At 56.1% G+C, this 13,199-nt stretch overlaps 4 protein-coding genes across 4 annotated transcripts; 1 reads left to right on the top strand and 3 right to left on the bottom strand.

Annotated features, from left to right (window-relative positions):
- Window positions 1-405: 405 nt before the first annotated feature.
- IE81DRAFT_290589 (putative guanine nucleotide-binding protein gamma subunit) lies at window positions 406-901 on the bottom strand (the record flags this gene model as incomplete). The annotated part of the gene is made up of 2 exons (XM_025511859.1): window positions 406-526; window positions 774-901. 2 exons carry the CDS (start codon window positions 899-901, stop codon window positions 406-408), a joined length of 249 nt encoding a protein of 82 aa, XP_025369396.1.
- A 1,114-nt stretch (window positions 902-2,015) lies between these two features.
- IE81DRAFT_323723 (putative 6-phosphogluconate dehydrogenase) lies at window positions 2,016-4,576 on the bottom strand. Its single transcript, XM_025514034.1, has 5 exons — window positions 4,003-4,576; window positions 3,878-3,911; window positions 3,775-3,796; window positions 3,577-3,651; window positions 2,016-3,511 (listed from the first exon to the last, which is right to left on the bottom strand). Exons 1-5 carry the CDS (start codon window positions 4,221-4,223, stop codon window positions 2,190-2,192), a joined length of 1,674 nt encoding a protein of 557 aa, XP_025369395.1. The 5' UTR covers window positions 4,224-4,576; the 3' UTR covers window positions 2,016-2,189.
- Window positions 4,577-5,674: 1,098 nt separating this feature from the next.
- IE81DRAFT_141055 (hypothetical protein) lies at window positions 5,675-10,470 on the top strand. The gene is made up of 2 exons (XM_025510353.1): window positions 5,675-6,546; window positions 6,615-10,470. The coding sequence occupies exons 1-2, from the start codon at window positions 5,957-5,959 to the stop codon at window positions 10,369-10,371; spliced, it is 4,347 nt and encodes a 1,448-aa protein (XP_025369394.1). The 5' UTR covers window positions 5,675-5,956; the 3' UTR covers window positions 10,372-10,470.
- Window positions 10,471-12,769, bottom strand: IE81DRAFT_141049 (Gpi1-domain-containing protein). The gene is made up of 4 exons (XM_025510352.1): window positions 12,382-12,769; window positions 11,975-12,293; window positions 11,698-11,902; window positions 10,471-11,624 (listed from the first exon to the last, which is right to left on the bottom strand). The coding sequence occupies exons 1-4, from the start codon at window positions 12,594-12,596 to the stop codon at window positions 10,570-10,572; spliced, it is 1,794 nt and encodes a 597-aa protein (XP_025369393.1). The 5' UTR covers window positions 12,597-12,769; the 3' UTR covers window positions 10,471-10,569.
- Between the last annotated feature and the right edge of the window lie 430 nt (window positions 12,770-13,199).

Genomic DNA, 13,199 nt, shown 5'->3' with positions numbered 1-13,199 from the left:
CTACTGCGCGCGAGACAGGCGTCGTCGGGAAGGCGAGAGGAAGAGAGAGAGAGAGAGAGAGGGAGAGAGAGGGAGAGAGGGAGGGAGAGTGTGCGTGGGTGTGAATGTGGTGCGAGGGTAGAGGGAGTGAAATCGACTCGCTTGTGGTATCGACCTGATCATCATTGTCAGGCTCGAGCGATTGTGAATGACCACCTCCTGGCAAACTTGAAAAAGCTCCTCTCGGCTTCTCCTCGCGAGTGCGTGCAGGACATCGTCCCGCCTTCGTTCGACGAACGTCCTTGGCCCCCAAACCACTCCTCTCTTGCTTTGTCCTACCACCAAGATGCGCCAAATACCCTAGGATAATCTCTGTCTAGCGCTGGTCTAGTGCTGCGCCAGATGGGCGCATGTTCGACGCGATGCTTAGAGCACGACGCAGTTGCAACCTCCACCGCCAGGAGCGTAAGGGTCCTCCTTCTTGTCCAATGTGCCCCATACTGATGGGACAAGGCAGTCGCGAGTCGATTTGCAGTAACGGATCAGACTGCGTGTGTGACGGGAAGAATGAAAGGGCGAGGGAGCACGACGGTGAGCATACACGGCGCATTTCGAAGCACAAATACGCGAGCTCGAAGCTGCGCCATGCGCTGCGAGGCCTAACGACATCACTCGCTGTAGCCTAGCCAAGCGCTGAAGCACCTCCCGCTCCCAACTTCGCACCGGCCTTTTCCCCGTCACGACGCGGCCATACTCAGTAGCTTGCTTGCTCGACATGAGAGCGCACAACTCACCTTGCACTAGCTTCGCTGACTCTTACACGAGGTCTGTCCAGATCCTCTCTCAACCTCTGATTGTGCTCGGCCAACCTCCTTAGCTTGAGCTCCGACATGGACTGTTTGTGAGGTCGATTGTTGTTCATCTTGTCGAGAGGAACCCACTTGTGCGCAATCGTCTCCGGAAGATGTGATGCACTCCAGTGCCTGTCTGTGCTTGTCTGGAACACGCGCGCGCTTCGCCCAAGACGTGTCGATCGAGCGTTGACGGCGGACAACCTTCGCACCAAAGGAGCAGTAAGCAGCGTCGATGCGTATTGGCTCCTGTCGACGCTCTATACTCGTGCAAGAAAGAGTACAGTGGTGTGGATAGGAGCGCACGGTCAACTCGACGTCTTGTCGAAAGCAAGACTCGAAAGCTGCCCCTAGTATCGACCCAAACAAGACAGCCGAAGTGGTCGCAGAGCGAGATTGCGTCCGTGGTTGTGAGTGTGCGTGATCGGATCGTTTGGCACTGTGAAGAGCAGTCGTGGCATGAGTGAGTCTGCCCGCGATGCTCACCCACGAATACGACGGCTTGCTTCCTTTTGCATGGCTCCCATATACGCAGCAGCATCACCTGCATGCTATAGCTGCTTGACCATCAGCCGCGCACGAAAGCGTCGCGGCATGCTTGCTGCGTCCCGGCCACATCATTAATTGATAGAGCGGTCCCTCCTCGTCCCGCGCAGAGGGGCACCAGCACATCTGCTGTCTGATGTGTCTGCACCTCCAAGGCATGCGCCCGCGCGGGCGTCGTTCACGCTGATCCTAGCTCTGCGCGTGCATGATGCTCTCTCTCGTCGCGCGCGCATCCTGTGCTCACTCACAAGCCCTTGGCAGCGCTATATACACATGCGATGATCATGTGCAGCAAGCTACCACACGTGATCGCCTGAGCAGCGGTCACTGCAAGCGCAACAATCTTGAATTGACTAAGATTTCAAGATTTACACATCCCCCGCTCGCTTCTCCTTGCAACGAATCTCAAGCAAACACGCTTCCAAGCCGTTCAAAACGGCGCACGATCTGATCGGTCAAGCCTCTACTACTAATACTGCACGGGAAGCGCCGAGCGCTTCGTGAAACGGTACGCACAAGAGTGGAGCCGGCCCGAGCCCCAGCTTCATACGCACGCGCTCATGCACGCAAAGAACCTCATGCGAGCACCTTGCTCTCTCCAAGCTTCTCATCCACCACATTTTCATTGCTCGAATCACGCACTGACATGTACTGAGCCGCAGGATGAATTGAGTCTGGGACGCTCTCTATCGGACATTTGAAGCGCTACCAAGCAAACTTTGCAGTTCGCTCTAGGCAGTGTAAGTGGACGCCGAGACGTTTCCACCGCGGCCGGTCCACTACGCAACGGCAAAGAATCGGTCAGCGGACTACCTACAGGACGACATCATGTTGCAAAATCTGTAATGGATCACTCACGTTGACGTGGACATCTTGACCAGCCTTGAGCCTGTCGTTCTCCTTTCCGGGCAGCACGCGGAAGGTGTGAGCACCAAAGTAGTCACGCTGAGCCTGCAGCAAGTTGGCAGGCAGGCGCTCCGTGCGGTAGCCATCGAAGAAAGCCAGAGCAGTGGAGAAGGCAGGAGTGGGGATACCCCAGAGCACAGCCTGAGCGATCACGCGACGCCAGCCGACCTGAGCATCGTGAATGGCCTTGTTGAAGAAGTCGTCAAAGAGCAAGTTCTCCAACTGGGGGTTCTTACGGAAAGCGTTGGTAATGTCCTTGAGGAAGACGGAGCGGATGATGCAACCACCACGCCACATGAGGGCAATGGAAGGGTTGTTCAGGGTCCACTTGTACTCCTTGGCAGCCTCTCGCATGAGCATGAATCCTTGAGCGTAGGACACAATCTTGGAGGCGTACAGAGCCTGCTCGAGGTCGTCGATGAATTGTTGCTTGTCTCCAGCGAAGGCAACCTTTTGGGGCCCAGAAAGACGCTGAGATGCGCGGGTACGCTCGCCCTTCAAGGAAGACAAGCAGCGCGCAAAGACAGCCTCACCAATGAGAGTGACTGGCTGACCGAGGTCGAGTGCGTTGATGGCAGTCCACTTGCCCGTGCCCTTTTGACCAGCGGAGTCAAGGATCTTCTCGATCATAGGCTCACCATCGTCGTCGTTGTACTTGAGGATGTCACGAGTAATCTCGATGAGGAAAGAGTCAAGCACACCGGAGTTCCACTTGGTGAAGATGTCGGCAATCTCCGTGGGAGGGAGGTCGAGGCCTCGCTTGAGAATGTCGTAAGCCTCGCAGATGAGCTGCATGTCTCCGTACTCGATCCCGTTGTGGACCATCTTGACATAGTGTCCGGCACCGCTCTGGCCGACCCAGTCGCAGCATGGCTCTCCGTCGGATTGCGCCGCGGTCTTCTGGAAGATCTCCTTCAGGTGAGGCCAAGCAGCGTCTGATCCACCAGGCATGATAGACGGACCGTGGCGAGCTCCCTCTTCACCACCAGACACACCAGCACCGACGAACAAGAGACCCTTGGACTGGAGCGCCTCGGTGCGGCGAATCGAGTCTGGGTAGTGCGAGTTACCTCCGTCGATGATAATGTCTCCCTTCTCGAGGTGGGGGGTGAGCTGGTCGATAAAGGCGTCGACTGCAGGTCCGGCCTTGACAAGAATGATAATCTTGCGAGGGCGCTTGAGGCTCGCGACGAACTCCTCGATGGAGTGCGTGCCGACAACATTTGTGCCTGATAGGAATTTCAGTCAGCCAAATTCGCTCCCGCATCGCAGTCTGACTGCGCTAGACACTCACCCTTGGCTTCGTTGTTCATAAAGTCAGTGACCTTGGAAGTTGTTCGGTTGTAAGCCGCAACAGTGAAGCCCTTGTCTGCAGCCGAACGGGAAAGTGAAAGGGTTGAATTAGCCTTGCTGCTAGTAGTTGCAATCTTCGAAATGCGCCTTGATCCGGCAGCATCAGGACCTGTCAGACAGTCCAACGACCGATACTCACCGTTCATGTTCAGGATCAGGTTCTAGAGACCGCCGAGAATCAATGCGGTCAAGAGCGTTGTCAGTATTGCCGTGAGGACTGTAGCTATCGCCCGCCCACTCACCTGGCCCATGACGGCCAGACCGATCAGACCAATGCTGCAAGGAAGGAGCGATTCAGGAGGGAGGTAAGCCATTGCAATTTGTGGAACTGCTTGCAAGTGCGCTGACCATGCTGACGCCTACTCACTCAGCAACGGCGGTCATCTTGCGATGCGAAGATGTGTGGAGGTGTGAGGTGAGGGAGCGAAGACGCGATAAAGATCGAGACAACAGCGTGGACTGTTTGTCTGAGGGTGAATGAGTTGTAGCCACGTGTGTGCGCGGGTTGGAGCTTGGCGGTGAGGTCGACGAGGTCGAGCTAAGGCTTTTGGAATGGGTGGTGGATAAGGGTGACGATGGAAACTTCATGCGGGCGAAGGAAAGTGACGCCCGTGGAGGGTTCCGCCACGCGCGCACGAACGAAGCAGCGCAGGGCGATGGCAGGCGCAAATCGATCGAGGCGGGACTTTGCCGGTGACGCGCGCTGCATCAGCGTTCCTGTTGTAAACGCAGCGACGCACTTTTGGGGCCGGTATACTCTCTCTATCTCTCTCCCTCTCTCTTCTATCTCTGACAGCGGTCTTGGGCACGCCTTCTACACGCGACTGTGTGGACTGATCAATCTTGATTCACGCTTCTTGGACTCAGCTATACCGATAGAGCCAGCGTGTATGGATCATGTGTAAGCGCTTTCCTTTCAGGTGGAGTCATCAGTTGGCAGGGGCGGCGCGGCAGTACGTGCAGCGAGCACGGCTCGCTTTTTGCTGGGATTGTTGCGCAGAAGTTTTCGGTGTAGAGTGCGCCGTCTCGCTGGCTGACCAGCAGCAGCAGCAGCAGCAGCAGCAGCAGCACGCATATCGTCCATGACGCTGCGCGTGCCCTCTGCGCGGCTGGCTCGTGCTGTTGCTCGGCGGGCTTGCGAGCGAAGAGGCGGCCGCCCGCGGGTGCTGCCATGCATGGGTGCAGCACAGGTCAACTATACCCATGATGCACGCCTCTTGCGAAGCCGTGCACCGGCCGATCATGACTGCTGCATGCTGCCTCCTCGCTACACTCAAACGATGGCGCACGGGCTCACTCGGGCGCACGCGTACACGCGATTGCGCTGATATCGATGCTGCTGTGCTAATTGCTGCTTTGCATGCATCCAGACTTCGCAGCAGGTGGAGTTTGGCATCGCAGCTACAACAGACGTAGTCACGATCGAGTACGGTAAAGTAGTCTCACTCTGTATACTCGTGACTGTACGTGCAGGCGCGGCTCTTGCTTGGGCGCGTTCATGCATCAGGAAAGAGAAAGCCGATTGCTTGCCCCAACTTCCTTCGAAGCGCCCCCATCGCAGCGATATACGACCTGCTGCCTGCTGGTTCACTCGTGACTACTCAAGACTGGCGCGAGAATCACGAATGTACTCACCACTCACAGACTCACTCACAGCTGTGATTTGTCCTTCATCAATGTGAATCCTCAGCTTTGGAGGCGTCCGACCGGCTGGCGGGCGTCGCTGCGTACGAGAACGAGCTCCCCTTGCTTCCATCAGGGTCAGAGGACAGAACGCAGGATCAAAAAGCTCTGAGGGCTGGCCAAGTATACAGCAGAGTGACCCGACACCGCCGCGTGTGAAGGAAGGCCTGATGGCATCTATACCGACGGCACGGCCGGCCGCGCCAAGCTGGTCGCGCTGCTTGACTCACGACTCTTGCTGACTCTTGACTCAAAACTCAAACTCTTGACTCTTGACTCCGATTGAGCCACGTGACTCGGCGCGTGGCACGCGGCAGACGCGCGCGCCTGCATGTCAAGCTGCTGCGCGTGAGTCACGAGTCGAGAGAGATGATGGATCAAGTCTCGAGGCAGGTCGAGATGCGTGTGTGCATGCATGCATCCATCCGGCACCCAAAAACAACCACAAGCCAAGCTGCTGATGTTCTGACCACAATTCCACATCCAATGAGCCTTGCCGTCCTCCCAGACCGCTCCTGAGAGCCTCGAACTCAGCAATTGACTGCCATAATCAAGACCCTCAAGACTCAGTGCATTCCCATCTCCACCCGGAGCCCTCGCCAGCATCTCTGCGACGCTCTCCGACTAGCTGATCCAGAATGAGTGCGCGTGGAGGCCCTTCAGCAGCAGTCGCGACACCTATGAGAGGTCAGGGAAGCCATGCGGGGCTACGGACACCTGCACGAACGCCAGGTGGCTCGGAACAAACGTCGGCGACCCCGGTGATCGATTTTGCGCGTTTAGAGGCTGCGAAGGAGAACATCACTAGGTCTGCACAGGGCAGAAGCGCCTCGGCGCTCAATACCACCTTGAGCTTGAAGCCTGGTGCACGGTCGAGAGCATTGGCCGAGAGAGCGGAAATCTTTGAAAAGGAGTGCAAGGCTGCAAGTGCTCCAGACAGCGATCACGACGACCCCATCGAGCCATGGAGCAGATATGCCATGTGGGCTTTCGACGCTTACCCATCGCACGGTCCGCACCTCGTGCACATGCTGGAGAGGGCTACAAGAGAATTCAAGGGTCGGGAAAGGTATGCGCAAGACCCTCGCTACCTCAAGCTGTGGGTGCTGTATGCCAGAGCTTGCGAGAAGCCGCAGCACGTCTACCAATTCTTGCTCGCTCAGGAGATCGGGACTAATCTGGCCACTCTGTACGAAGAGCTGGCAATCGTCTACGAAGGTCGTGGAGTGTAAGTTCAGAGGTGCAAATCCTCTTGCGCAGATCGATATGAGCTGATTGGATCGCTTGATGCTTCAGCTACGACCAAGCTGATGCGACTTACAAGCTTGGAGCCGCTCGATTTGCAGAGCCGGTGGACCGACTCAAGAAGCGATACCGCGAGTTCCAAGCTCGACTCACAGGACGCTCACAACTGGCAGCTACGGCCGCAGCAGCAGGGAAGCCCGAACCGACCTTTCGTGAAGTACTAGCCGCGGCGATGGCATCCGCGAACAGGGCGACGTTGGGTGAGCGCGCTCCCGATAGCCGAGGCGCTGGTGCCAGCAGTCGCAGTGGTAACGTGGCTCGAGCGTTTGGCAGCAATACAGCTGTACCGCTCAAAGCCATTGCGGCTCCCAACAATGCTCGTCAGATGGATGTATTCAAGGATGACGACGAAGGGCGTGGGCCAGACAGCAAAGCCCCATGGGACACCCTGCCTACCAATGCGGAGCGGAACCAGGAGAGCGGTCTCGGAGGCTCCAAGTTGTGGCATGGGGAGAAGCTGCTTCAAAAGCCTCCCACTCGCCCGCTCGCGTCCGCGACCCCGTCCAAAGGAGCTCCGCTGGCGGTGTTCAGGGACAGCGATGATGAGGACGATGAGCCGAAGCCGAAGGGTGGAAAGGCCGTCTCGCCAGCAGCAGATCCAGAAGCGCAGGTGTGGGACGCAGCAAACAAATTGCGCGAGGATCCGCTGGCTCATTACGATAAGACGACTAAGCGTGCACTGAGCGTCGAAGAAGTGCAGGAAGCCAGGCGCAAGGCTAACCAGAACCAAGCCAACAAGGAGCGAAGAGCTGCACGGAATAAAGCCACTCATAGTCACAGCGTAGCCGGCGCTTCTGCAAGCAGCTCAAAGCCCAATGCGCAGCCCAAGGCCACAGCAGCTAGCAAAGGTGGTGAGCAGTATGCCCTTCCGCTCACTGTCCTCTATCAGGGCATTGATCCCAAGGCACCACCTGATAGCGGCGTAGATCTCTCTGAGAGATCCGTTCCGGAGGTCTTGGCTGCACAGAAAGGCGTGCAGAGCAGCAGTGGGGATCCTGACCCATGGTCATATCTAGACTCGCGCATCGGACTGTGGCTGCCTACTAGACAGTCTGAAAGTCACGTCTCCAAGAAGGCCAGGTCGTCCACTGGAAGCACTCTGACGAAGTCTTCTACCTCCGAATCGCTGTCTCGCAACAAGTCTGCTTCGTCCGCACCGGCGCAGAAGCAGCCGGCGGAGCAACAGTCGAAGCTAAAGCCTCCGCGAGACCAGCAGCATGGTCAAGGGACAGAGCTACTTGCACTGAAAGAAAAGCCGCCACGTGATGCATTCGATCCCGACGACAGCGCAGCAAACGCTGCAGCGCTAGGTTTCAGTGCGCCACGTAGACGGATGGGCAACGTGCGTGCTGATCAACCGACCGTGACTATGGCTACTGCTTCTGCGCTGAAGGAAGTGAACGCCTTCTTCAATGAGGCGGAAGAAGAAGACACTGACTCCGATAGCGAGTCTGAAAGCGACGAGGACGAGGACGATCTGCCACCCATGTCTGCGAGGCGTCCTCCTGCCATGATGGCACCTTCTTCCCGCGTAGTTGATGAGACTCCAACGCCAGCTACTCGCAGCCTTTGCTCGGGCGCTGCGCAAGCTGCAAATTCGCTCAAGTCCCGCCCAGCTCTTGGAGCGGTCTCGGAGAATCTCAACAAAGAGACGCAACCATTTGAAATTGCGAAAAGTGCGGTGACAGTACCTTCGACTCCAGCCAAGTCAGCTCTCGGTGGCACGGTTGGAGAAACAAAGAAGTCCGTCGCAGTTGCTCCTCAGCTCAATCCTCAACCAGCTTCGCGAGCACAGCGCATTGATATTTCGACTCTAGCGGAGGAAGAAGATGAGGACGACGAGGAGGAAGACGAAGAGCAGAACGACGGAATGGAGCCTGATGCTGCGCATCCTCTCGATGAGCATGAATACCACCACTTGACTCGTGTCACTGAAGTGACGGAACTGACTCGCTTCACCATGTTCAGCCGAACGCCTGGACGCTCCAACAGCGGCGGAACCTCAGACGCAGTGAGCAGCTGCTCGCGCTCTCGACCTGGTGCCGTGCTCGCGCAGCATGGGCCTTCAGACCCAGCTGCTCGCGCTCACCCCGTTGCTATCGATCGGGCTATTGTCGATCAGCAAGGTCTGCCTCGTCTTGACAATGCTGATGCGGATCGCTCGTGGAATAGCAACCCTTCCACTGAAGGTGACGATCCTCGCAATCTGTCTGGATCGTTCGACTGGGCACGGCAGCGCCGAGGCGCTGACGTGTCTCCGGGCCACACGATCGAACAAAGAGCTGAGGATGCCTTGGAGCGCTTTGGACGCCCAGCGTTGGCTGACACGTTGGTCATCTCCGACGAAGAAGCTTTGGAGGCCACTCGCGGTGTAGCAATCCCGGTCCAAAGTCAGCAGCGCATTCCAAATCCTTGCTCCCCTACCGACGTAGAGGTAGTGGCAGAGCTCCTCGCCGCTCTCGTTCTGCCCATCGAGTCATCCCCGGACTTTGTCGACCTGTCCAGCAGGTCTGCAGAGGGTCGTTTAGCAGCGTTGCGCAAGCGCGCTAAGCTGCAGAACAGGAAGTCGATCTCGTCAGGCCCCAATACCCCCGGCAAGGAGTGGAAGCTCGATATCGATGGCAATCCTTTCCTCGTGCGCGGCCTGCTTGGCGAAGGAGGATTTGGATCGGTCTTCCTTGCAGAGGATGTAGAAGAATGCGCACCGGCACCTCGTAAGGCGATAGGAGGTATTGCTGGCGACTCGAGCTTTGAAGGCAGTGCAGCTGCGCGAATGGGAGAAGAAGATGAAGAAGAGGACGAGGAGGAAGCGGAAAGGAGAAGGCTTGTGGCTGTGAAAGTCGAGTCGCCAGCCAATCGCTTGGAATTCTACATTTTGGGCCAACTTAGAGCACGGCTTGAGAGGAAAAGCCTCAATAGCATCGTGTCTGCACGCAAGTGCTTTGTCTATCAGGACGAATCGTTCTTGCTGCTAGAGTATGCCGAAAGGGGCACGCTGCTCGACATGGTCAACAATGCCCAAGCTGCTGGTGTTGCAGGTTCAAATGTTGGAGGAGGCGGTGCTGGAAGTGGAGTGGACGAGACGCTGGCAATGTTCTTCACCATTGAATTGCTTCGTCTTGTCGAAGCTCTGCACACTGCTCGCTTCGTTCACGGAGATGTGAAGATCGACAACTGCTTGTTACGGCTGGACGAGCCACCACGAGGCGTCACTTGGGCCAACACTTATTCCAGCGCTGGCCAGGATGGATGGTCAGCCAAGGGAATTACGCTCATCGATTTTGGCAGAGCCATCGATCTCCACCTCTACCCGCAAGGCCAGACTTTCCTGGCCGACTGGGACACGGACGACAAGGACTGTCCCCAGATGCGCGAAGGCAGACCGTGGACTTTCGAGGCGGACTATTACGGCGTGGCTAGTGTGTCACACTGCTTGCTTTTTGGAAAGTACATCGAGACCGCGAAAGCGCAGGATGATTCTGATGCCGGCCATGGCAGATACAAGATCACTCAGACGCTGAGGAGATACTGGCAGACTGATATCTGGCAAGAGTTCTTTGATGCTATGCTCAATGTCAGGCTGGACGATCCTAGCGACCCTAGCGCCGCTTTGGAAAAGCTGCGGATTCTGCGAGGTAGAATGGAGTCTTGGCTTGAAAGCAACGCTTGCAGAGGTGGGCGCAATCTGCGAGGAGCCCTCAAGAAGGTAGCTCTTTATGCTCTCAAGAAATCTCTCGCCAGAGCGTGATGCAGCGTCAATGTGCTTTCCTTTATCTCTTCCCATCTTCTCCATGGCGACTTCGTCGTAAATTTCACGATTTCTCACACATCTTGCAGCGCACAGAAAGTCTAACGGCAGAACATGAATTACAATTAATTGGAAGGCTCCTCTGACCTATTCTCGTGCGCTGTGCGCCGCGATGAGTCGACACTGTGATTCTTGGTGCTATGGATGTGCGCCTGTGCCGTCTGGAGCTGAGATGTACTGTCCTGTAAATATAGCTGCGAGAAGAGACGGCAATGCAATGAGTCCGGCAAAGTGGGAGCGATAGCCGACGAACAGCGAGGTGATGTCTAGCGGAACGCTACGCAGCTCGAAATGAGAGGCTGCCGAGGAAAATTGCGAGTCGTGCGAGTCGTCGATCCGTTGCATGCTGATTCCAGCTGGTAGACGAGAGGGATCCTTGATGCGCAGCAAGATGGCGAAGAGGGGCAGATGGTTAAAGATTGCTCTCAGAGTGTCAAGAGCTGTGGTCGCAACTACGATGCAGTACCTGATACTGGCAAAGGCAACGTAGTATAGAAAGACGGTGGGATAGAGAAACGCTAGCAGAGTGAAGAGAATCGTGCCCAGCATTAGTTGATCAACATCATACGTCGCGTCATCTACTCGTCCACCTCGTAGAGGATTGCGCTTCTTGCCTCGAAACAGATGAAACAGGACGCCCAGCAGATAGAGGAAAAAGCTGTTGATGTATCTTGCCAAAATGTAGAAAATGGAAAGGTGGAGCGTTGAGATTGAGATGAGGTCGGAAGTGAGAGACAGTAGCATTGTGAGTCCGAAATATCGACCACTCATGCCGATCAGCACGATAGCTTGTGGCAGCTGCGCATGAAGAGTCTTGTATGCTGTATGCTCCCATAAGTCTATCAGACCTCTGAACATGTCTCCAAAGAAGGAGGCTAGCTCAGCATTGAGCTTGATACCAGCCGGCCAATTGCCGAGCCACACGAGCAATTCCTGAATAGAGCTCAGCGCGACTTTCTGAATTGCCTGAGAGACTGCTGCAGCAATAGCTTGATGGTGATCGCAGACGAACGCGCCGACAGCGTGCCCAATAATGAGGTCGTTGGCGACGAGCCAGACACCGTTCCAAAGACTGATGTACCGTGCGCTGAGATCCGAGGTTGGGACTAAGCCAGATCGACGCCATCGTCGAAGTCGATTGCCTAAAGAAGGCCATGTTGAGAGTTGACCCAGACGAAGATCAAGTTGGCAGGCTGTGCTCGGCCCGAAGAGCATAAAGTGAGATTGGACAACGGTGCGACCAAAAGGAACCGCCGCTGCACTGACCTGCCATGCTTACGCCCACCAATCCTGCATCTCTTGTCGCGCCGAGAGATGTGCGCAGAATTGTCTGAAAGATGCTGCACGTGCGCGACAATGGATACAACACAATGCTCAAATTGGTGTGTGCTGAGGCCGAGCATTCTTGCGAGTGACGCGTCTCGCGAGAAGGTGTGTCTAAGTTACTCATGCAGGTAGACGCTCGGTTGATCTATGATAGCCAAGGTCTCTCAGCACAGCATTTCACAGACAAATTGACATGGTTGCATTATGCCGTACTCACCAGTTCGACAGCCTTCCTAAGCCCAGACCCAGGCGCTCGACCTTTTGGATGCAAATCCATCGCATCTTTCATCCTCACTGGATCCAGAGCTACTAATTTTTCAGCCCTTGTTTGTTGAAGATATTGATTGGCGGAAAGATGAGCGTACCTGGGACGAGTGATTTTTGCTTCGCTCATTGGCTGTGGGCCTTGCGCTGGCTGTAGCAAGGCCAAAGGCTCGAGCGATAGGAATTGCAGGGCGTTAGATTTTGGGGGAATGTAGTTGATGACGGTCAGTGCTGGAGCTGCCTTGCATGAGAATCGGAGCGCGATAGAGCGTCTAACAGCGCAAGGTAAGTCAGCAGATTTAGTAGATAGAGATGACATCGTGCCGCGCAGTTACTCATCATGAGTCTGATCCCACTCACATCTCCAGTCGTCTCCTCGGGTACGACAGTGGCCCACGAGGGGAAATTTCGGCAACTTCAGCCTCGAGCCAGGCATCACGTTGAACGCGGTAAGTGCGCAGCCTCTCCTCGTGGCTCTGAGGGTCAGACTGTTGAATACCGACATTGCAGGTGCCCAGTATGGAGGGCTTGCTCGGCCTCGTTTTTTCATCCAGCTCCTGCGTCTTTTCGATCATCGAGAGGGCTTCATGGTGCAAGGCAAGCGCGCCTGCTACTATGATGATCGTCTCGTCAGGACCGCCGCGCACAAGCCAGCCAACGATGGCAGCAGGTCCGATCTTTGAGCATTGTTGCGCCAAGCCTGTGGGAATGTAGAGGTGGACGAGGGGTGTGGCATTGTCCAGACTGCTCGACCGAGTGAGTCCCGTGACCAAGGCGTGCGCCGTCAATTGTTCTGCTGGCGTTCGTGCGTGCAACGGTTCATGGACTTACTCCCAACATGCATTATGGCGCATAGCCAGCGAGATGAACAAGACACAATTGGCTCAACTCCAGTACGCTCGAATAGCTCGCACCGGCCCCGTCAGCACGTCCGCCCAAATCCTGTTTTGCGTACGGCTGCGAGGTTGCTCTTCTCTCGCCTTTGTTCTGAGCCGGGCACTTTGAGAGAAAGCCTCATCAATTGAGGGAAGGTCTTGACGGTGGTGACTGAAATCTGCGCATGTATGCTGCATGACGATCGATCCAGCGAGATCGCAAATGGAAAGCACGAAACGCCGTCCTCTGCGGCATCCATTCAATCACTCACAGACCGATGGAGTCAAGAATCGTGAATGGCC

This window comes from Ceraceosorus guamensis (genome assembly GCF_003144195.1).
Source record: "Ceraceosorus guamensis strain MCA 4658 unplaced genomic scaffold IE81scaffold_32, whole genome shotgun sequence".
Classification (NCBI taxonomy): domain Eukaryota; kingdom Fungi; phylum Basidiomycota; class Exobasidiomycetes; order Ceraceosorales; family Ceraceosoraceae; genus Ceraceosorus; species Ceraceosorus guamensis.
The sequence above is the reverse complement of the archived record's forward strand: the minus strand, read 5'-3'. Positions and strand labels throughout refer to the sequence as shown.